Below are 24,033 nucleotides of genomic sequence, written 5' to 3' on the forward strand. Positions count from 1 at the left end.
TGGGTGAGAAATTGCCATCAGCAATCCTAACTCTCACTTTCAGAATAAAATAAATAAGTATTGAATAAAGAAGAGAAAGAAGTCATGTGATCAAATGCCCCCGAATCAATGATCCAAGGGACAGAATTTTGACTACAAGATGGAGCCATAAGGATTGCTACCTGTCTGTGCAAGAGAACCACTAGGAGTGCTGGATAAAGAATTGGATTTTAGCAGTTTAAGAAGATAATCCATCTACTCCTTACTGAACAGACTTACTTCAACCTCATTGGGATAGGAGAATGCATGAATTGGTCTGTCACTTGATTTGCAGCTCTTCCAAGTTGCAGGCTTCCCATGGATCTTCTAGCAGTTTTCTCGAGTATGGCGTGGTTTATTGCAATAATCACACCATACTCGAGATTTTTCATTCCTCCATGGTTTAAAAACCTTGTTTGCACTTGCATCTGATGTAATCATGGCTGAGTTTTCCACAGGTGTAGCAGCTCTCTTTTTCCCAAGCATCACATTCCTACGGCTTTCTTCTCTCCTAACTTCAGCAAAGACATCACCAAAAGGAGGCAGAGGTTGGCGGCCAATTATTCTCCCTCCGACTTCATCAAATTCAATGTTTAAGCCGGCAAGGAATTTGTAGATACGGCGATCCTCCACCATCTTTCTGTTGTGATTGCAGTCCTCGATTGGCTTCCACTCATAATCATTGAACATGTCCAAATCTCGCCACAACCTTTTCAGAGAATTGACGTACTTAGTGATACTGTCCTCTCCTTTACGAATGTCACCAAGTTTAATTGTCAACTCATATATTTGGGACTGATTTCCCAAATCCAAATACATCTGGGTGATATTATCCCAGAGTTCTTTGGCTGTTGGATAACACATATAGTTGGAGCTGATGTCTTCCTCTATGGAATTCACTAACCATGTCATGACCATGGAGTTTTCAGCATCCCTAGTAGCATATGCCGAGTCCTCTTTTGCTGGTGCCTTCTTCTCTCCTGTCAAGTATCCAATCTTTCCTCGGCCCCGAATGTACATCTGGATGGACTGAAACCAACACAAGAAATTATCACCATTGAGTTTAATGCTGGTGATTTGCACCGAGTGAGAATCAGTGTTGGAGACATGTTTCTCAATGTTTTTCGGTGAAACGGTAACTGTGGATTCAGATGTGGTTTCTGATATGGTGAAGGACAGGTTGCTGGTTCTAGGATTACCTCAGAAGGGTCAGAGAATAAGTCCTTAGCTTTGATACCATGAAAGCTAGAAAGAACAATATTTCTTATTCTCATATTTAAACAATGTACATAGCACCTCTATTTATAGGAGATACAAGGCATAAAATTAGGAATTGATTAGCTACTAATTAGCTACTGATTCTGAGGGCTGATTAGCATTTAGCTACTAATTATGATCCTAATAAACTTTCCTATTCTATAGTATTGACTAAATCTAAATGTTTACAGTTGTGATATCCAAAAGAATTCAGCCATATCCTGGAAGAATTATTTTCTTTCCATTTCCAACATTGAATATAATTGATATTTGTTAGTTTTCCTTTTCTGGGCTTCTGTGGCACGTAGGCATTGTTCGTCATGCTATGCTTTTTCAGGGGTAAGTGTTTTATTGCCATAAAAGGGGATTTACAATGAAGCTCATGACATGCCAAAGGCAATACCCCCTCTAAAAGAGAGTTTACGTCTAGCCTGTAGAACAATTAAACCTCAGCAATTGGCATTTTAGGATAGAAATTTGTGTGCTTTGCAAATCCTTAGAGCCTGGTGTCAAGAGAAAATTGAGAAACTAATTGGCATGAGTAGTATTTTATTTTTGAGTTACTACTTATGTCTACAAATTGGCTTTCATACTTAACCAAAAAAAAAAAGAAAAAGAAAAAGAAAAAACAAGAATAGGGTTAAGTTAGTAGTTTATTGGTGGTAGTTGCTACATAATTGATGTCTGTTGGGCTATATATAATAAATCCACGTGTTTTTTGGGAGATAAATGTAGACCTTTTTTTATTCAATGGCAACTGTGCAGCGAGTAGTAACACAAGTGATGAAGACTAAAGAATTCCTCAACTGAGCAGTGAGTCAACAACCAGGTTATCTCAGTTATCACTCAAGAATTCCTTCACTTACATTGCTGCCATTGCTTGGAAATGGAGACTAAATTGGGCGCAGGTTTTTTTTTGGTTTTTAATTTTTTCTTTTATCCTTTTCGATGTTGTGATGCAGAGCGTGATTCTTTGGAAGCTGACATGGGCATGGAGATAGAAGGTGATGGGCGTGCCCGCATATCTTCAACTTGATCTGGAAGCAGATCTTGTCTTGCCTCCTGCACCAGCTGGCAGAGTCGACAACCAGGTAATTTCTAATCTCAGTTGTCACTCAAGAATAAATTCACTTACATTGCTACAATTTCTTGGAAATGGATATCGTATTTCATGAGTAAAAGATCAAAATTATTCTGTTGACATGGCTTCTACATGTTCCAATTAGTATGGTGTTAGAATTGTATGATGCACGATTCGATTCATACAATTTAATATGAGTTTCAACCAAAATTATTTGAATTGTGTTGTTTGAAAATTGGGTGCGCTGTTGAATTTAGAATTGAGTAGTTCGTCTATGTTTTTGTGTTACATAATGTATTGAAATGACGCCTTCTTCTGTTACTCTACGATGAAACAAAAATAGGGCAATTGGTTATATTGATATACGTGGTTATATATAATTTATTTATATTGATACTATGTAGTATTTGACTTTGATTGCTACAGTGTTCCCACATATGTGTGAGGTTTGGAAATTCCTTTCCAATAATTCGGGCTGTATTCGATAAGCATCCTGCGGATCTTGTATGAGAAGGAAATAAGAAATGGAAAAAAAAAAAACTTTGTTTATAGTTTCATGTGGAAAAAACATGCAAAGAGCGAACTGCTAATACATGTATTTGTGAGAATAAGTTTTCTGAGTCAAACTGTATATCTCGTTAAATTGAACAAAGAATACATCACTCACTTTATATAGAATGCTAAATCCTAATCCTAAACAAAATACATCACTGATAGAGAATGCTATTAGCTATAGAACACTAACACTAATTCCTAATCCTAAAAGGAAAAGGAAAATGGAGAACACTATTCTCACACCCCCCCTCAAACTCAAGGTGTTTTAGCAGAAAACACTGAGAGTTTGTCAAGAAAAAATCGAAAGCGAGCAGTGGTGTGAGTCTTGGTGAAGAAATCAGCAAGTTGCAGAGTTGAAGAAACAAAAGGAAGCGAGATAACGCCAGACTGTAGATGCTGACGGATGAAGTGACAATCAATCTCAATATGCTTTGTCTGTTCATGAAAGACAGTGTTATGAGCAATTTGAATAGCACTTCAGTTGTCACAATAGAGAGAGGTCGGGGAAGACTGAGAGACACCCAAGTCAGATAAGAGACCACGAAGTCAGATAATTTCAGCAGTAGCATGAGCCATAGTACGATACTCAGCTTCGGCGGTAGAACGGGCAACAACAGTTTGTTTCTTGCTTTTCCAAGAAATCAGGGAATCGTCAAGAAACATACAGAAACCATAAGTAGATTTACGATCATTAACATCACCAGCCCAATCAGTATCAGCATAGGCCACCAAATCTAACGAAGAAGTAGAAGAGAATAGCAAGCCCTATAAAATAGTACTTCGAAGATAGCGAAGAATTCGAAGCAAAGCAGCCCAATGTGTAGAGCGAGGAGCAGAAACAAACTGACTAACCACATGGACAGCATAGGCAAGATCAGGGCGAGTAACTGTCAGATAGACTAAACAACCCACAAGTTCGCGATATAACGTAGGATCGTCCAGAGGAACACCATCAGTAGTGTTAAGCTTCACATTAAGCTCAATGGGGGTATCAGAAAGCTTAGTGTCAGTAAGCCTGGCACGATGGATAACCTCGTTGGCATACTTAGCTTGGGATAGAAAGTAACCCTTGGGAGAAGAAGCCACCTCAAAACCGAGAAAATACTGCAATGGTCCCAGATCCTTCATTTCGAAGGTGCGGAAGAGATGCTGCTTGACTTCAAAGATAGCAGCAGAGTCAGAGCCAGTGATGATCATATCATCTACATATAGTAAGAGAGCAACAAAACCAGTCGAGGTATGTCTCAGAAATAGAGCAGAGTCGGAAGCAGAAGGATGAAATCTAAGCTTGGTAACAGCAATCTGAAAGCGATCATACGAAGCACGAGGAGACTGCTTCAGACCATACAGAGCACGCCGAAGACGACAAACTTGGCTAGAGGAATGGTGAAGACCAGGGGGAGGACGCATGTAAACCTCCTCAGTGAGATGGCCATTAAGAAAAGCATTCTTAACATCCATCTGATAAAGCGGCCAAGAACGAATAGCAGCGACAGAGATTAAAGTACGGACAATAGTCATCTTGGCAACAGGAGCAAACGCTTCCTCATAATCAATACCATATTCCTGGGAGAAACCTTTGGCAACTAGACGGGCTTTGTAGCGCTCAAGAGAACCATTAGAATGAGTCTTGACTTTGTAGACCTATTTGCAACCAACCAAATTCTTACCAGCAGGCAAAGGAACCAACTCCCGTGTATTAATTTTCTGTAGAGCAAACAACTCATCCTCAAACACACGAAGGAGAGAGTAATTAGGAAGTTGAGAAAACAGAGCCTCATAAGGAGACCGATTAGAAAGAAGAGGGGTAGGCATACGGTTAAGAAGAAAAGCAGCAGTAAGAACTACCTCACCCCAAAACGGAGCCGGAACGGAGGCGGAGAGAAGGAGAGACCTAGCTGTCTCAAGGAGATGACGGTGTTTACGCTCAGCTCAACCATTTTGGGCAGGTGTATCAGTACAAGAAGTTTGGTGAATAGTACCCAATTTGACCAAGTATTCACAGAATTCAGTTTTAAAGTATTCTCCACCCAGGTCAGACCGCAACAATTTAATAGTAGAGCCAAACTGTGTAGTGACCATAGACTGGAAGGTACGGTATATTTGGTAGAAGTCAGATTTATGAGTCATAAGATAAACCCAAGTGTAACGGGTGCAGTCATCAATAAAAGACATAATATGCAGCCCCCTTTAGTAAGAACAGGAGAGCGTCCCTAGACATCAGTATGTACAAGAGAAAAAGGAGAAACAGAAATAGAGGTACTTTTATTAAATGGTAAGGCTGACATTTTAGCAAGTTTACATCCCCGACATTCATCAATTTGACTAGGAAAAACTTTACCCAACAACCCTGACTGAGCTAAAGACCGTAAGCGGTCAACAGACAAATGACCAAGGCGAGAATGCCATAAGTAAAACTGACTCGACTGAGAATCTAACTGAAATGAGGAAAGTGCAGCTAGAGAAGTAGATAAGGGGAGATGCAAGCTTTCGACTACATAGAGGTCTCCAATTCTACTGCCGATCCCAATCTGCTTTTTGGACACCCGATCCTGCACACAATAGACAGAAGAGGAAAAGATAACATCAAAACCAGACCTATCAAGTTGACTAATGGATAATAAACTGACAGATAACTAAGGAACATAAAGAACAGAAGGAATAGTAACAGCAGACATGGCAGAGGGGAAGACAGACCCAACAGACAGAACAGACATACCGGATCCATTAGCAGTATTAATAGTAATAGGAACGGGTGGGGGAATACAATTTTGAAGTAAGGAAATGTGAGGAGTCATATGATGAGAGGCACCAGAATCAAAAAGCCAGACAGAAGAAGGGATACCTGAAGAGGACCCAAGCAAACCTGAACGAAGAGAGGCAAGAGCGGAGGCAGATGTGGATAACTGAGAGGTGGACAGGATATGCTGAAGTTTTGCAACCTAAGCACTCAAGGAAGCCAAGTTAGGATCAGGAGCCAGAGTGGATGCAGTGTAAGTAGCAGAAGGTCGAAAAGTACTCGAAGTAGGACCTCGAAACTGTGTCTGAGAAGATGGAGCAAGCTGACGTCCCTTTTTGGGACAATTGTTCTTCCAATGACCCCTTTGATGGCAGAAAGCACACTCATCTGGCCCTAACGGTCCTTTCTTGGGTTTCGCAGTGGCCTGAAGCTGATGAGGAGGAGGGGTCGATAACAAGGGCTGCTTGGTAGGAGCCAAGAAGACAGAAGGAGGCAAAGTCTGACTGGCTATCTTAAGGCGGGTTTCCTCAGAGAGGAGTTCACGAACAATAGCATCCACAGAGGAAAGAGGAGATCGATGAAGGATGCCACCTCGAATAGCCTCATACTGAGGGGAGAGGGCTGTTAAAAACTGTACTAAACGACCTTGCTCCCGAAACTCAATATAAGTGTCTAGTATCTTGAGACTAGGTGGTTCCATAAGAGCCAACTAATCCCAGAGACCTGTCATCTCAATATAAAAGTCCTGAATAGTCTGATTCCGCTGATGAGCATTCTGAATAGCTGTTTCCAACTCATACCGCTTGGCAAAGTTGGACTGCTAATAGACACCTAGTAAATAATCCCACACCTCTTTGGCAGTATTGTACTTGGAAAACATCATTCCAGTACGGTCAGCCACGGAATTATGAAACCAGGTCAGAACTTGGGCATTATCACAATCCCAAGTATCACAGAAAGTCAGATATCCATCCTCCTTCGGGTCTGATGGTCGAGGAATAGAACCAGAAACATAGCCCCATTTTTTTCGACCGAGAAGAAAATTTTTCATAACACTAGACCAAGAAGGATAGTTGTCACCAGTAAGTTTGCATTTAATAGCTTGAATTTTATCTTTTGACATTGTGATGAACCAGAAGGAAAAGATGGGGCAAAGTGTGATAACTAGCAAAAATAAAAAGAACTGAGGGGTCAAAATATAATAATCAGGAACTTGTTTGGCCCAAAAGAAGAATGAAGGAGAACTGGTGGTAACGAAAGACAGCCGTAGGTCAACTTCGAACCACACACACAGAGATAGAGAGAGAGAGAGATTGAGGGAAAGAGAGAAAGACGAGTCGAAGTCGACTTTGGAGCAGCCGGCATAGACAGCGCTTCGATCGCGCGAAGCGAAGTAGGAGAGAACCAACGACGACGACGACTCAAGTCTAGTGACAGATCACGAACCAAAGGCTAGGGTTTTCACGAATGGGTTGCGAGGCAGAGTACCAGGGAGACGAACCAAATGACAGACGAAGGACAACTCGAGACCTTCGCTCGAACCAGACGAACACAGAAGAAACAGAGGAGGTCACGACCTGCGACTCAGAGAGAAAATACCAGAGGGTTGATTTTCGAGAGACTATTTCTGATTAACTCACAAAGAGCTTCTAGGGTTTCGGTTCAAACCTTGCTCTGATACCATATAAGTTTTCTGAGTCAAACTGTATATCTCATTAAATTGAACAAAGAATACATCACTCACTTATATAGAATGCTAAATCCTAATCCTAAACAAAATACATCATTGATAGAGAATGCTATTAGCTATAGAACACTAACACTAATTCCTAATCCTAAAAGGAAAAGGAAAACGGAGAACACTATTCTCACAGTATTATCTTATGCAATTTTATCTTTTCTTTTGTGGAAATTTTGTTGGAATTTTGTATTTCATTTGTTGTGACGTGTTATAGAAACCAAAAACTCACTTTTCGTAGTTTTTAGATAATTAGAGATTGACAATTCCAACTTCCTTTACTTCATTCAAAAAGTTGTTCAAAATAATTGATCAGAATTATTTTGGGGAACCGGTTTGTGCATATTATTCAAAATAATTTTACTTTTAGGAGCAGTTAGTTTTTCGTTTGTATTTTTTTTTTCCTTTGTGTTTTTGGCGCTAACCCCTTGCAGGTAATGACACATATAGACATGGTTAATCATTTAAGGTAATCTCCTATACTTTTTGATTTTATTTTTTACATTTAGGACAATGCATCGTTTAGGTTGGGGGCAGAAAATACTTATTTTGAGAAGAATTTATATATTTGCTTGCTGCTATGAGTTAGTTGTTTTGTTTTTAAAAAAAAAAGTTAGTGCTCATGGTAATCTTTTGTTCTATACATTGGGTGATTGGACATACTTGTGGTATTTTATTGCTTTTAACTCGAGAATTGTGTTGAAGTTTGATATGCTAGCTACTTTGTTAAAGCATTCCATGTGTTCATATTTGGAAATCATTGCACTACACTTCTGCCACATGAATATGATTTTTAGTTGATAAGTGGATATGACTTGAAAATCTTGAAGAATGATAGTGGAGACTTTTAACCCTGAGTTTTGTGCCAATCATTTATTGGAGGGTTATTATGCATCTACTCTTAATTTTTCTTTGGAAGCGCATTAATTTATTGTTTAGTCTCATTATTTTTTCATTTTTGGTTGAATGCTGAGAATAAATCAATTTGTTATCATACTTTTACTCCCTCGAGGACAATGCATCGTTCAAGTTGAGGGGAGAAAATACTTATCTTGAGAAGAATTTATATGTTGCTTGCTACAATGAGTTAGTTGTTTTGTTTAAAAAAAGAAAAGAAAAGTGTGCACGGTAATCTTTTGTTCTGTGCATTGAGTAATTCGGCATTTATTGCTTTAACTCAAGAAATTGTGTTGAAGTTTGATATGTTAGCTACTTTGTTAAAGTATTCCATGTGTTCGTATTTGGAAATCATTGCACTGCACTTTCGCCACATGAATATGATTTTTAGTTGATAAGTGGATATGACTTGAAAATCTTGAAGAATGATAGTGGAGACTTTTGAGCCTACGAGTTTTGTGCTAATCTTTTATTGGAGGGTTGTGATACATCTACTCTTAATTTTCTTTGGAAGCGCATTAATTTGTTGTTTAGTCTCATTATTTCTTAATTTTGATTGAATGTTGAGGATAAATCAATTTGTTACCATGCTTTTATTCCCTTGAGATCTTCAACCTGATCTGGAAGCAAATCTCGTCTTGCCTTCGACACCAGCTGGCAGTGTCAATTACCAGGTAATTTCTAATCTCAGTTATCACTCAAGAATAATTTCACTTACATTGCTACAATTCCTTGGATATGGATATCGTATTTCATGCGTAAAAGATCAAAATTATTTTGTTGACACGACTTCTACATGTTCCAACTAGTATGGTGTTAGAATTGTATGATGCACGATTCGATTCATATAATTTAATGAGTTTCAACCAAAATTATTTGAATTGTGTTGTTTGAAAATTGGGTGTGTTGTTGAATTGAGAATTGAGTAGTTCGTCTATGTTTTTGTTTACATAATGTATTGAAATGACGCCTTTTCTGTTACTCTATGATGAAACAAAAATAGGGCAATTGGTTATACTGATATACGTGGTGTTATATATAATTTATTTATATTGATACTATGTAGTATTTGACTTGATTGCTACAGTGTTCCCACATATGTGTCAGGTTTGGAAATTCCTTTCTAATAATTTGGGTTGTATTTCATGATAAGCATGCTGTGGATCTTGTATGAGAAGGAAATAAGAAATGGAAAAAAGAGTGGGAAAAAAAAACTTTGTTAATAGTTTCATGTGGAGAAACATGCAAAGAGCGAACTGCTAGTACATATGTTATCTTATGCAATTTTATCTTTTCTTTTGTGGAAGTTTTGTTGGAATTTTGTATTTCATTTGCTGTGACGTGTTATAGAAACCAAAAACACCCTTTTCGTAGTTTTTAGATAATTAGAGATCAATGATTCCAACTTCTTTACTCCATTCAAAAAGTTGTTCAAGATAATTGATCAAAATCATTTTGATGACCCGGTTTGTGTATGCTATTCAAAATAATGTTACTTTTACGAGTAGTTAGTTTTTCGTTTGTATTTTTTTTTCCTTTATGTTTTTGGCGCTGACCCCTTGCAGCCAATGGCACATATAGACATGGTTAATCATTTAAGGTAATCTCCTTAACTTTTTGATTTTATTTTTTTACATTAAGGACAATGCATCGTTAGTTTTTTTGAGACTAAAGAGTGGCAGCCAAATTTGACGAAAGTAATTTTGGTTTAGGTAAAGAAACAAGATTGATTGGGAAGGGGCCCATCCATGGAGGAGAAAGCAATAGAGGCTTTGAAGAAGTTGAATGGGAATATGGCCCTACGATTATGTCTCTTTGTTGTTGGCCCTTTTTGGTATGGCGTGAATCTTATTGTTGAATCGATGGTCTAGGCATTTGATAGGTGGACAGGATGGTTGGTTGTGAAGAGGAGAGGACTAGAGGAGTGGTGTGGAAAGCAACATGCTAAAAGTCACCAATTTCCCAAAAGCTTAAAGCTGTTAGGAAATGAGCCTAACAATGTATATTGTGCTATCTAGCACCCTCCTTCACATGCAACTCCATCTTGCACGTGGAGAGACAAAGAACCAAACATAAGGAGATTCAAACAACCAAACAGAGAACACGAAACCAAATGGGGTCTGAATACCAAATGCCAATAGAGAGATTTGAACCTAAGACCTCTCTCAACCTTAACTCTAATACCATGCTTTTGGGAAAATTGGTGACTTAACACAACAGACCTTCTTAAGTCCTGATTATTGTGTTCATCACCAACTGGAAGATGCATACTCAATTTGCACTCACTTTACAGATTATTAATAATGTTACTTATAAAAAATATATATACTTATCACTCTTTGGCCATAAGCATGCTGAATGCGATTGTAAATGTTACTCCTTGAAAATAGAATTTTTTATTTTTTTTTATTTTTTTTTTTTTTGTTGTGTGTGTTGTGAAATAATGATTGAGGTTGTTAGAGTTTTTTTAAATAAAAAACTTCTATGGGTGTTTTCCAGATATATCTATGCTGTTTTGTTGGCTACTGGTGGTAAAAGGCTTGGATGTTAGAAGATAAATATAATTGACCTTTCTACTGCTACTAGGTGGTATTCTTAGGTTAGTATGAAAGGAACCTGAGGTATGGGTTCTATTGACAAAGTGGGATGGAGGTTTCTTATACATGGAGGAGGCTTCTATGTTAAGTTGTTGACTACAGGATTTTTGTCGGTCCTCCTGGATTCCTATATCCGTTTAGGATCTGGCTTGTATCTTTACATTGTGTGTATTTTGATTCTCTCTACTCTCAATGTGTACTCATGCAATTCTTAAATCATTGATTAATAACTTATTTTACTTGTTAGAACAATAGACCAGAGATTCTAATTCATAATTTGCAACACTATCATGGACAGGATTGAACTGCGTTTCTGTTTCTTTTTTTCCCATCACTGCTACTTGTGTTAAGGTCGTGGTTATGGGGTGGATTGCCTGTTCAGCTTTACCAGGTACTTTTGTATGGGAAAAATTTTTGTAACTCATATTGATATTTTAAGGAAATTTTAACTTTTTGATTTGTTTACTATACTTTTGTTTTTTTGTTTCTAAGCGTAATGAGCATATTATTTTCAGGCATGGTTGTTAATTCTCTACACAGGTTTGGCTTTGCGAGAGAACACACTTAGAGTGAATGGAAGTGATATTCGCCCATGGTAATTTGATATGATTTTATATGCATTTGGTTGAATTTTGTGCTAAGATTGCCTTGCCTTTATTCTTTATCATTTAAACTATTTGTGTATTTGTGATTGAGATTTTTTTAAAACATATTTTCATAGTCAAACATTAGTAATTTCATCTCCCATGCCTTTCAGGAGGGAAAGTGAATATGCAATTTTACTGGCAATGAATTAGAAAATGAACAGGGGGTAGAGTATATGAGAAAAATAATGGTTGTCAATAATGAAAGGAGGACATTACTCTAGATGGAGCTGCATGTTGCAAAAGAATTCATTGAGTTGACTCCAAATAGACATGTTTAATTTTGTTAAATTGAGTTTTTCTGGCAGTATCTTGTTCCCTTATATGCAGCAGCAGCAGCTACATTCTAATTCCAGCGAATTTCTGCCATGTTCAATATTACTGGACTCATATCATGCTTTTTGTTCAACTGGCAGGCTTATTCTCTTTATTTTCCGAATTGTGTCAGAACTTGGATGAAAATGTGAAAATGTAGTGGATTTTTTTTTGTGATTCTTATCTGCCTCCTAGATTAATATGCATACAACCACAGAATATGTTAATGCTTGCCTTGTGCTGATGTAGCTGGATAAAGCATCACTACTTCGCTATGGCCATGGCACTTATCAGTCTCACTTGGGAGATAGAAAGAGAACCTAATTGTTCCCAGAAGCAGGTTATTATCCTTCTTAAGTGCATATTGAAATTTTGTTTTTGTTTTTGTTTTTGTTTTTTTTTTTAATAAGTGAGACTGTACATGTACTGTGCAGAGAGGGGTGCAACTGTTCCTTCAATGGGCTATCATGCAAGGAGTTGCAATGCTTCTACAAAATAGATATCAACGGCAAAGGCTTTGTACACATATTGCACTCGCAAGGTGTAATTGAAAAGAAAAAAAAAAAAAAAAAAAACTCCTTTCACCAACGAATTTCTGTGCATGCTTCATTTTTGCCTTTATTATCTTCAGTTCTTTCTGCAGTCTACTTTGCGCGTGTGCCTGCACTTGGTTGTGTGCTCTTTGTGAAACCTTGTCGTCCTGCATGGTTTGCAGAACTTCAATGAGTTCTTTTGCTTCTGCTGGTTGCAATAACCATGTTTTTGTCTTCTAGCCGATCTGTGTTAGTTTTTTATGGCCCACCGAAATACAAATAGAACTTTTTTTTGGTGGGCATATAATGTTTATTGCAATTGTTCTCCTCTGTAGGTCTGGGATGACTCTTACCATTTGATCCTGTTGTTAATTGCAGGCTAGGAGAATGGACGTTGTTTGGGGAGAAACTGCTGGAGTTAACGGTCAACTATGGTTGTTGGCACCCATTCTATTCATATTACAGGTGATTTAAGCTGTACAAATGCCTGTTTTGGGGACCATGCCCACAAAAGATCATATTAATGTATGCTTTGCCATCGAAGTCATGTTGAATCAAACAAACACTAAAGCGATTTAAATTAAGGTTGTTAAATATTCATTTTTTTTCCTACATAACTTGCCAAAAGTTATGTACATATATAAATAATTAAATATATATAACAGCTAGGGAAGGGAAGTTTTTGTTACTATCAAACATCATCACATTCCTTGAGTGTTTTCTTTCATTACTTGCTGAAGTTGAAGTCATATTGTCATTCTCTTCTAGTTTGCCATCCAACAATCCTAGTTTTATACATGTAATGCAACTTTCTCTTTCATCACAGTTCTCTCTTTCTGTTTTAAACTTCTTTGGCTCACATGTCATGATGTCACCATGAAATTATTTGATTTTTTTTTTTCGTTTTTTTCTTCGAAGATATTAGGAAGAGGCATGCTCACCAAAAAAAGGAAAGAATCTGTACATCATTGCATGATGATCATTAATTGCCCAATCCTTCAGTGAAAAAAATAATGAAAGAAGATCCAGTACTTCAAAAGAAATTTGTTTGGGATAAACTAAATAAGTGCACTTTTTGACTTTTTATGAAATATGGGTTGGGTATGGATTGGGTTTGAAGTGATGTAGGAGAGAGGTGATGTGACTTAAATAAGATGATGTGACTTAAATAGGATAGTGATTTTTTGACTTTTTAGCTTTTGTTGGTTATGCCAAACCAAGCCTTACTTATAGCATGCCTACAGTATTTGTGATGGACTTTTTAGCTTCTCCAGACCTTTCATTTGCTTAATAGTTCTACTACATATTTTCTACTATAGGTCTCGCAAATTAATTGTTCACTTTCATTTGTTAGTTGCTACTAATCCAATAGATGAAGCAACAATATGTCACCATAGAGATCTGAGCTAAATTGAAGTGACCTTTATTTGTATGTTCTTGATTTCAGGGTTTTGAAGCATATGTCGGAATTTTGCTACTTAAAGTTGCACTGGCTGGTGTTGTTTCTGAGTGGCAAGTAAGAAGTATGCTTTGAGTATTGTTATGTGGATGCTTGGAGAAGTATTGCCATGGGTTTTATGTTTGTGATTTACTTTGCTTTTAAGATTAAATTCTTAATTCTATTTCAATATTTGCTTGAGTAATTTAACATCTTAGTTGGACTCATACTCTAGGTTGTTAAAATTGGGATCCTAGGTAGGACCGTAAGGTGAAAAATAAAAAAATCAACGATCTTACTTATGATCCTACCTATGATCTTATACGATTCTACACGATCCCATATGATCCTACTTGCGATCCTATTATAGCACCCATCCTACAATGATATGGATCTTTTTAGCAATATAGGATCGTATCCTACGATCCGGATCGCGATTTTAATAACCATGCTCATACTGGTATAAAACTTAATGGATTATCTAATTTACTTTTGGTCAGGTTGTTACCTGTGGGGTGCTACTGATTGTTATGGCAGTTGGGAATTTTGCAAACACAGTGCAGACACTAGTGGCAAAATCTCGGTTTAAAGCGAAAATGAAGAAAACTAAAAGTAAGGTAGAACTAAATTAGGGATCCCATCCCATTCCTTATAATTTGTGACCGGGAAGACTGTTGTGCTAGTTGAGTTCGAGGATATGAGAATTTCTTTCGTAACCCGTTATTCCTTGTAACAACCTTCTCATCTTTATACGCTTAGACTAGTGATGATGTTTGTGAGAGTGACCTTTAATTGCATCAAATAGAGCTATAATTTGGTTGTTACAGTTGTGCCAATAGTCTATTATACCTATTATTTTGTGTAATTTGTCTTTTTGTGAATTAAGTAGACACATTATACCGTTACCCTTCCAGTGCTTTTTTGTGTCTTCTGTCATTTTGAATCTGGTTGTTTTGTTTTATTTATGGGCTAATTACACGGACTTCCTTGCGATTTCTAAAATGAAATTACACTGTTCTCTCTTAGCAATGGAAATGTCTTATTTATATCAGTATATTTTGGCAACTAGATTTCAAAATTACCTTTTATTTCTTAAAATACTGAACACCCAACTGAATCCATCCGGTCGAGGCCCTTGTGGCCGACTGGCATGCAGTCGTGCCTTAGGGTTACCGCGGTGAGTGGAAAGTTTGAGGTTCGAGTTGATGGATCAACGGTGGTTCCTTAAATTTATAATCTAATTTTACTAACATACTAATATTCTATCTTTGACCCAAAAAAAAAAAACTGAATCTATCCTTGCAACCAAACAAGCCACATTAATACTAGCATAACAAGCAAACACTCCCTTATCTTCGACTATTTTCTTCCATCTTCCTCCCGTTCCTTCCCCATTGGCAACACCACCACATTTCACAGTGGGAGCAAAACCTTGAGTAGGGAGGAGATGGCGACAACTCTCTCTTATAATCTCTTTTGAAAATCTCTCTTTCCTTCTCTCCAACAACACACACTAAATCCATCACAACCATTGTAAACTTGGGCTACTACAGCTGGTTTTCTAGTGCACTTGTGTTGTTGGTTGGTTGCTGGTTGGTTGTTGGTTTTCTGTTGGAATGCTTGTTGCTGATAATGGTTTAAATGCGAGCAAACTAATTTTTATAAAATATATATATAAATAAAATTGTATATATTTTAAATGCGAACAAACTAATTTTTATAAAATAAAATTGTATTAAAAAGTCATCTAATATAACGTTCCAGCATACATAAAAATATATAACAATGTTTCACTTATTACAAATACCTTAATAATTAAAATATTATGTACTCTAATATTACGCATTGAAACATGAGGAAGGAGCATAGCTCGCTTTCGGAGAGTTGAGATACAGGTTTGTAAAATTAATTTAAATTGAATAGATTACAATTGTCCCTTTTTTTTTTTGTTGTGACAAATGCAATAAATTAAATAGGTTATGATCATTAAATCGATATAATTTTTCTGTATTCACGAAATAAAAAATGAAATGTCTAACATCTTTAATAGTTCGAATTATCAAAACGAGATCTATGACAGACCTCATAGGACTAAATAGCGCTCTTCAATTCAAATTATGGACCGGAGAAAATTTCCTCATATAAAATAACTACATTAGTGGTTGTGTTTTTTTTTTTCTCTCTCTAATTTAAGAGTGGATCGCAGAGAATTCCCTCATATAAAATAACTGCATTAGTGATTCTTTTTTTTTTTTCTCTCTCTAATTTAAGAGGTTTCATAGGGAGTAGGGAATCGAATTAAGAGGAAGATCCCTTTCATTTCAAAATTTGGATTAGAGAGTATTATTTTGGCCCATGAGGCTTACAACATGTCGCGTTTCGATAATCTGAATCGTTCATTTTATCAAGCACTTTGCGTATTTCATCTACACAAAAAAATTTAAATCCAAACAAAATACATTTAAATTAAGTGTATCTAAAAAATACATTTAAGTGCATCTGAAATGTAAACAAATCATGATCATGAACTAGCAATTCTCTCACCATCGCTTCACATTCTTCATTATTTTTCGTTGCTTCAGACGACTGAATAACAACTTCCAAATCATCTGACATGAGCTCCTCAAAAGTGAATTCAACTTCCTCATCATCTCCTTTCCATGAATTGTCTCTCTTACTCTTCATCTCTTCAAGAGACATCAATAAATAGGACTGTTATTTCTCCAAATTACTCGTATATTCTTTCAGAATCGACAAGTTCAACTTCGAAACATCCACAGGATGCCAATTCAATTTGTAGAGCGCCGTCGCCAAATCGGAAGGAGTGCCGATAGGAGAGAAAGCGACGCCGGCGATGTTGAGACGAGAGATTTCCACAGCTTTCTTAAAAAGGCTTTGACGGCCAGTGGCGGGACCAGAAAATTAAATTAGAGGCACTTATTAATTACAATATCGAAAATTTTTACAAAAATATTTTATGCAAGTTTTTACGATTGATTTCGAGAAACATCAAAAAAATAATGTTATTTATAACAAGTGTATCATGGACAATATAAAAAAATATAGATATAAGTCTTAAAATAAATTATAGAGCAATGGTAGAGGGCCCAAATTCTGTGGCTCAAATGTGGCTCAAATGGCCAAAACGACGTCGTTTTGAGTACAAAACAACATCAAAATGGCCAAAACGACGTCGTTTTGGCCATTTGAGCCACATTTGAGCCACAGAATTAGGGCTCCCAAATATTTTTCTAAATTATATAATGATAAATTATTTTTTTATACAAGATTTTATTAAAAATTCAATATAATGGTAATACCACGTCATTATTAGTATGTGATATCATCAACTAATAGTAAATAAACACATAGAGAGTGAACCTCACATGTCAAATGTAACTAACAATCTAATAAATTTCATATCTTTATAGTGAGATTACGTATACTTTCATGTCAATAATAATGAACTCACTGTTATATTCAAAAATTTTCATAAAATTTTCATAGATAATATGATTTATAATAGTCTCTTCATTTTCAATCAAAATAATCATTATTATTCTCATAATTTTTAAAATGTCATTAACATTTTACTCTAATAATATTTTTTTAATTTTTTTTATTTAAAATATTTTCTTTATATTTGTAACAAAAAAAAAGAAGAAGATGAAGAAGCCCAAGGTCCAGGGGGGGCACGTGACCCCCCTGGTCCTCACTTCCCTCCGCCACTGTTGGCGGCACCTTGTGAAGCAAATGTTGCAAGATTTTGGACAATCAATCCTTGCAATTCCGTCTTTATTTCTTCTCCATCATTGTCATTGTTAGGGTTTTAGGGTTAGATCGATATAATCTAAAATATATAGATTGAGAGGCACGAAGAGCTCACAACAACGGTGGGAAAAAGAAGGTAGTGTTTTAGGGTTAGATTGATATAAGCTTAAAGAAATTTTCTATAAATTAAGCTAAAATAGCATGGCCCCACCATTTTACACTAGAAAACTAAAGAGTAATAATAAACAACTTAAATACTTGGCCGCAAACTTGTAGCGATGGATTTAAGTAGGTAAATCATAAAAGCATACCTACCCTAGAAACTTGTAAGCAATTCCTTGCAATTCTATTGAGTTCAAGCTTCAGTAATTGAATACTTACACATACATACAGTATGCACACAGCAATTATACATACATACTTGTACATCTAGTTTTTCAAAGAATTTCCAAAACATGTCCAACCTTGGCTGTTGTTCCAATAGAGAACAATAAGAGCTACAATAGATCCATCATTTAGTTTGAAGGTCAACCAAAAAAGATAATATGGCAATCATCTGCCTGATTTTCAATTATTAACAGAAAAGAAAAAACAAAATGCATCTTGTGTCTCATACAAGCTATGGAAAGCAATGTGCTTCTTAAGCAAACCAAGTACAAAAGCAAAAAGAAAGAAATTCAACATAAAGAAACAATACAGAATGTAAACTAATGCTATTGAATATTCAAACATTTCAACCAAAAAGGGAGAGCAAGATAAAAGGACGAAGCAAGGCCTTTTGGGTTCACTTGAAAGGCCACCTTACCAAAAAAACAAAAACAAATAAACATATATAAGCTTTGCTCCATCAACATCAGGTGAACAACAATACCCATACAAAATAAACCAATCTTTACTAGAAAGTATAAATTTTTCAAGGGAATCAAACAGATCCACAGTAAAATAAAAATAAAATAAAATAACAATGAATAATCGAGCTCAGCGGAACAAGCATGGTCAATATCTAATAATAGATTATGTTGTTAACGCCATAAAAACCAATTATGCTTTGGAATGTGAGAAAATTGGAGGAGTGGTATAGATTGTCGGTTTCCATTTTATACAATTCTTCCAACAATGTTAACTTCAATGGTTCTTCTTAAAGTTTAAATCTTGGATTCACATGCTAGGCTGCAAAGCAGACCAAAATTTGTTGTTATTGACCCACAAAAGGGTTTGAAAATTTTCAAAATTAACCCTAACAATTGCAGAAATTATTACAGATATTTGACTAAAGTGATGAACTGAGCAAACTCATTATTAGCCAATCCAATTCTTGAAAGAAGGTGGTTTGGAACGATTTCGCTAAGTCAGCCCAACAGGGATAACAACTAATTCTATACTATAGACCTTTCTACACAAACAAATATCTCAAACATACATAGGCACATTCATAAGAATTATAATTATTAACAGTTGATATAACCAGAGGATTGCTTATTAACTAACTCTGTGAACACAATAAAACCAAATAATTAAAAATCAGTTATTCAGGAAACAACAACAACAAGAAAACGAGAGAGAGAGAGAGAGAGAGAGAGAGAGAGAGAGAGAGAGAGAGCATCACAAGCTCTGAAAGCGATATGTTGATTCTACTTGAAGAATAAAATCTTAGAGAAGCCTATAACTGAGGTTGTTTGTTCCTTCTTTCAAACAAGGAGAGAGGGAGAGAGGTTTGGGGGATTCATAAAGAAAGGACAGGGAGACGGTTAAAAATCTGAAGTGACCATGAATTGGTGGTCTACTGCTGCAATTGGAAGACTATGTTACTCTTGTAATAGCTCTGGTAGATTGCTAATCAAGCAAACCACAGACCATGAAAGCTTGTTAATATAAAAAAATAAAATAAAATCATGATTGGCCTCCAAGTTTACATGTATTTGATTATAGACCATAGTAGTTAATTAAGTTCAAACCATGGCCAAGTCAACACAAAACAATTTATCAAACTAAAATTCATGCCTATATATACACATGCATAACACATCTCCAATTACCATCTTTGCCAACTTGACAGCCTTTCTTTTATGGTCATGTTTGAATTTGAGTTGTGACAATTGCTTTCTTTTAATGATTTTTTTTATTTAAAAAAAAATGGATTCTGTCAAACTAAAAAACTCTAAAAACTAAAAGCATAAAATCAGTAACGATTCTACCAAAATGATTGGAATTGAGGGCTTTAAATTGAGAACAAAAGCATAAATCCAGAAAGGATTCACAGGTCTTCCAGGAAACTATAAGTAGAAGTACTCACCCATAATACCAATAGAGAAAGTAAAAAAAAAAAAAAAGTCCTTTGGTTGATCAACCTTAAATATATCATCCTCCAAATGCATAGACCAATTTGATAGCATTTTGCTAATAAACAAAGTAAAAGAAAATCTGAATGCAAAGTATAACAAGAAAATTTTAAACGATAACCTTCTTGGCATCAGGATCTAGAACCTCCTTTGGGATATCATCATAACCCTGTGAAAACAAGAAAATGTTACAGTCCAACTGCAAAACCAATATTCTAAGTAGTCAAATGAATTCAGGTAAAAACAAAGATGGTTTGGTAATGTAATATTTCATTACCTCTAGCTTCTCATCCCAATCTTTTGGCTGTCATAAATAAACAGTGGAGTCATTAAAAAAAAACCTTAAATATATCATCCTTCAATTGCATAGTCCAGTTTTATGTTAGAATAAAATCTTTGTGATTGTGTTAGAATAATATCTTTGTGATTGTGATTCTACTTAGATGTCATTAGTTATAGTTTCCTTTTGAAACCTTTTCCGTCAAAGGCACCTCCTCCCTATCAAGCCGTTGATCTCTGCCCATGTCTTCCTCTATTTGAAACGAAGTATCACCCTGAAACTCATCATTAGCAACCATTGCCAAAGGCTTCACCAGCAAAGACAACTCTCGCCCCTCATACCCAAGCTCCCTCTATTGATATTATCGGCCCAAGAAAATTTTCTCCACTTTCTCCTGCCGAAACACCTCCTCCTCCGCCTCTTGTCGAAACTCCTCAACCCCTTGTTGAAACTCAGCACCCTCCAAACGATCATGATCACATACACCATCGTCATCCAATCCTTGGTTAGCCACATTTTTTTTTTTTTTTTGGTGAATAAGAAATAAATAAAACAAAAAGATTTACAAGAATACAAGGGGCATACCCCAGGCTCTAACAACAACATAAAACACAAACCTCGGCAACAAATCACCGAAGCCCAGCCACAAAATTAAAAACACTATACAAAACCTAGAAAACCGAGGGCTACATCCAAAGGTCGAGAATCAAAGGGTGGTTACTAGCCATCGGATTGTACAAAGGCCATGTCTTGTAATGGATAGGGTCCTTGTACAATAGAAACAAGTAGCAGCCACCTTTGAACAACACAAACCCAAAAGTACCCAGCATCCTTGGATGGATGGAGAAGCATAGAGAAAGTCAGGGAGAAACTATCTTCTTGAGAGCTAGAGAAGAAAGTTAGAGAAAAGAAAGAGAAATAGGAATAAAATCAAACGAAGCTCAAATTCAACCTTTTGGACTTGAGAATTGAACACTTAGGAGATTTCGAAAACCTTAAATGAGGTGTTTAAGTTAAACTAATGTTGTTAAGTTACAATTACTCAGTAAGTTCTCTTTGTTAGAGGCTAAGCAAGATTAGTTTGATATAAACTTCACTACTTGAACAAATGAAACAATTAGGGGGCTCAAGCTAATTAGTTCCTAGAACGAAAGAGAGAAGGATGGAGAAGCACAGAGAAAGTTAGAGAGAAACTATCTTCTTGAGAGCTAGGCAAGAAAGTTAGAGAAAAAAAAGAGAAATAAGAAGAAAATCAAGCGGAATTCAAATTCAACCTTTTGGACATGAGAATTGAACACTTAGGAGATTTCGAAAACCTTAAATGAGGTGTTTAAGTTTTTTTTTTTTTTTTGGTGAGTAAGTCATAAATTAAAGACAATGAAATTTACAAGTTTACAAGGGGCATGCCCCAAGCACGCCCAACAACAATAAATAAACGATTACAAAATAAACAAAACCCAATCCCGCAGAAGCGGGAGTACAATCGGAAAAAGAACAAAAAAGCCCAAATTTGCCCATATATCCTTTTTTTTCCCCAAGTAACCCCTACCATCCGAAATAACAGATGGAAACTTGGGGTGGATATATGGGCAAAGATACAAACAAAAACCACAATGCTTAAAAAAAAAAAAACACTCACAAAGCAACAACCCTCAAGCCCAATAAAAAAGATAACCTCTCCCACATGCCCCCAGTCTCTACCACAGATAACACACACGGAATCCAATAAGCATCCCACTCCTCACTGCCGTGACATCCTAGCCACTAACCAAAGCAATGACGGAGGAAAAATCTATCCCATGAGAGATTCGGACAGAGTCACATGAAGCAAGCAAGATCGGTCACCAAAATCAATGGTCTTGGGAGTTGTAGCGTAAAAAAGATAGCCCCTCAGCAACAAACCAATACATAGCCAAAATAGCATGAGAGAAATCATCACATCCCCCAGTCCCTTCCTTGGTAGATCACAAGCCTCAAACCCCACAGCAGTGTGCCCTTCACTCCATGGTAGGCGTGGCAAACGATCAATTAAGATGGGTCACATGAAGACAAGAAGCCACCAAAAAATCGGTAGCTAACCTCCCACTCATCTCCCAGTCTCTAACTCGGCTGGACATCGAACCACTATTCCCCATAGCAGTGACCCCTCAATCACTTTTGGCGGCGATGGCTCAAAACTAACCTCGTATCGAGTCACATGAGGATCACACGATTAAACAACATGAGAAATCGACTATAAATGATCTGCAGCATCGAGGCTAAACAAAATTATATAAGCCAACCAATCAAAATCGATGACCCAAATAAAACAAAATGAACCCAACGGCTGGCCCACTTAACCAACCCAAACTCACAGCCCAACAGTTGACCCATGGACGGCCATTACACAATCAACAATCTGACCAATAACCCACGTGCCTACTCTATAGGCAAACATATAAACCAACTATATTAAAATATAGTAAAACACAAAAACTAGCCCACAGTATTGAAAACCACTCCAATATACTACAAAGATTCACCAAAAATTGATCTGAGTGGGCGGGAATTTTGGCGCCCCCCACGTGCTCCACCAACTTAACACTAACTTACTCAACACGCCAAACAGTGCGTGTGGCCCACGTACCTCCCTCAAACATAATCACCATGAAAGCTGGGACGGAAAGCTTGAAAACACCCACCTCCAGAAAAGGCGGAAACCACGCCGATGGAATACTCACCGACGGTGACGACACTAGACCCAAAACCCAAAGTACATACCTGAAGCCAACTTTAGATAGGGGATCGTCTCCACTATAAAACGGCGACGGCACCCACCATGAGCTCCTCCAGGTTGAACTCAAGTCAACGGGACAAATATTCATCAACGAACATTTACGATCACCGTAGCAACGGCGTAGAGCTAGACCAGTGCTGGAGTTGAGTCAAACTCGCGGCAGACACGTCGGAGAAGAGTCTCAAAACCAGTGCCATAATAAAGTCTTGCCAATGCCAGAGCGACAGACCCAATTTGAAACCCAAATACAACAAGCTAGAACTAACAAAGAAACAATAACAAGAAAACCATCACCAGCAGCACAGAGCCAGCACAGAATCGACCCAGACCTTCGATGAGGCTCACAAATTGTACAAACCAGTATCTGAACCATCTCTGACCAACACTGGAACAAAACTCACAAAGTTCCAAATTATACCGTCAGTGAAAGCATCGCCGGTGAACGCACCACACGGCCAGTTCAGCGAGCTAGCAGAACAACGACCCACCCACCGAACGAGTTTCACACAAGCTTCATAAAAGCTATTTCATAACACAAAAATGCAGAGCCAGATAGCTAAATCTCTTTATATCTTACATAATCTATCCTAAATGCATAAAAGCAAATGGCAGAAACACTATCTCACAAACACACTCTCACTCTCATCCCAACGATCAGAGATTACAGCAATACACCATTGTTACATTCAAGGGGAGTTTTCTCTCTCTAGAATCTGGAGAGAGAAGCTCCTAATTTCTTCCCTTTTTGTTCTAACTCAAACTTAGGTTGGTCTGAGGTGTTTAAGTTAAACTAATGGTTGTTAAGTTACAATTTTTGGGTGAATAAATTAAGTTACAATTACTCAGTAAATTCTCTTTGTTAGAGGCTAAGCAAGATTAGTTTGATTTAAACTTCGCCACTTGAACAAATGAAACAATTAGGGGGCCGAGGCTAATTAGTTTCTCGAACAAAAAAGAGAAAATGATGGAGAAGCGCCGAGAAGTTAGAGAGAAACCTTTTTCTTGAGAGCTAGAAGAGACAGTTAAAGAAAAGAAACAGAAAGAGGAAGAAAAT

At 36.9% G+C, this 24,033-nt stretch overlaps 4 protein-coding genes across 22 annotated transcripts in view; 2 read left to right on the plus strand and 2 right to left on the minus strand.

Annotated features, from left to right (window-relative positions):
* Positions 1-6,948, plus strand: part of LOC114275728 (uncharacterized) — a 61,127-nt gene extending 54,179 nt beyond the window's left edge. For 3 of the 10 annotated variants that reach the window (XM_082925301.1, XM_082925300.1, XM_082925305.1), the window contains 2 exons: positions 2,011-2,104; positions 2,238-2,366. The gene's annotated coding sequence lies outside the window, so the exon portion shown is untranslated. Of the gene's footprint in view, positions 1-2,010; positions 2,105-2,237 lie in introns of all 10 variants that reach the window. The other 7 variants (XM_082925298.1, XM_082925307.1, XM_082925299.1 and 4 more) reach the window with 6 other exon arrangements.
* On the minus strand, positions 346-1,038 carry LOC145823878 (uncharacterized). Its single transcript, XM_082923425.1, has one exon. The coding sequence runs from the start codon at positions 1,036-1,038 to the stop codon at positions 346-348; it is 693 nt and encodes a 230-aa protein (XP_082779551.1).
* Positions 5,854-6,774, minus strand: LOC145823879 (uncharacterized). Its single transcript, XM_082923426.1, has 2 exons — positions 6,502-6,774; positions 5,854-6,360 (listed from the first exon to the last, which is right to left on the minus strand). Exons 1-2 carry the CDS (start codon positions 6,772-6,774, stop codon positions 5,854-5,856), a joined length of 780 nt encoding a protein of 259 aa, XP_082779552.1.
* A 1,536-nt stretch (positions 6,949-8,484) lies between the features above and the next one.
* LOC114267145 (uncharacterized) lies at positions 8,485-14,726 on the plus strand. 10 transcript variants are annotated; one of them, XM_082925311.1, is made up of 12 exons: positions 8,485-8,960; positions 9,852-9,886; positions 9,999-10,120; positions 10,786-10,885; positions 11,182-11,274; positions 11,399-11,478; positions 11,944-11,998; positions 12,092-12,182; positions 12,277-12,383; positions 12,754-12,840; positions 13,823-13,891; positions 14,314-14,726. In XM_082925311.1, the coding sequence occupies exons 6-12, from the start codon at positions 11,457-11,459 to the stop codon at positions 14,336-14,338; spliced, it is 456 nt and encodes a 151-aa protein (XP_082781437.1). In that variant the 5' UTR covers positions 8,485-8,960; positions 9,852-9,886; positions 9,999-10,120; positions 10,786-10,885; positions 11,182-11,274; positions 11,399-11,456; the 3' UTR covers positions 14,339-14,726. The 10 variants fall into 10 exon arrangements, 8 of the variants coding, with proteins under 8 accessions (XP_082781437.1, XP_082781435.1, XP_082781438.1 ...); XM_082925309.1 differs by lacking the exon at positions 10,786-10,885; XM_082925312.1 differs by lacking the exon at positions 9,852-9,886 and having other exon boundaries at positions 8,493-8,960.
* Positions 14,727-24,033: the final 9,307 nt, after the last annotated feature.

Source organism: Camellia sinensis, chromosome 4 (genome assembly GCF_055761805.1).
Source record: "Camellia sinensis isolate YWXY chromosome 4, ASM5576180v1, whole genome shotgun sequence".
Classification (NCBI taxonomy): Eukaryota; Viridiplantae; Streptophyta; class Magnoliopsida; order Ericales; family Theaceae; genus Camellia; species Camellia sinensis.

What these genes read in the sequence shown, in the direction of transcription:
- LOC145823878 (XM_082923425.1), bottom strand. Translation starts at nt 1,038, where the DNA reads ATGTACATTCGGGGCCGAGGAAAGATTGGATACTTGACAGGAGAGAAG.
- LOC145823879 (XM_082923426.1), bottom strand. Translation starts at nt 6,774, where the DNA reads ATGTCAAAAGATAAAATTCAAGCTATTAAATGCAAACTTACTGGTGAC. An exon ending in AGTACAATACTGCCAAAGAG is followed by an intron (nt 6,361 to 6,501) that starts GTGTGGGATTAT and finishes CTCTGGGATTAG; the next exon opens with TTGGCTCTTATGGAACCACC.
- LOC114267145 (XM_082925311.1), top strand. Translation starts at nt 11,457, where the DNA reads ATGGAAGTGATATTCGCCCATG. An exon ending in CTAATTGTTCCCAGAAGCAG is followed by an intron (nt 12,183 to 12,276) that starts GTTATTATCCTT and finishes TGTACTGTGCAG; the next exon opens with AGAGGGGTGCAACTGTTCCT. An exon ending in CCATTCTATTCATATTACAG is followed by an intron (nt 12,841 to 13,822) that starts GTGATTTAAGCT and finishes TCTTGATTTCAG; the next exon opens with GGTTTTGAAGCATATGTCGG.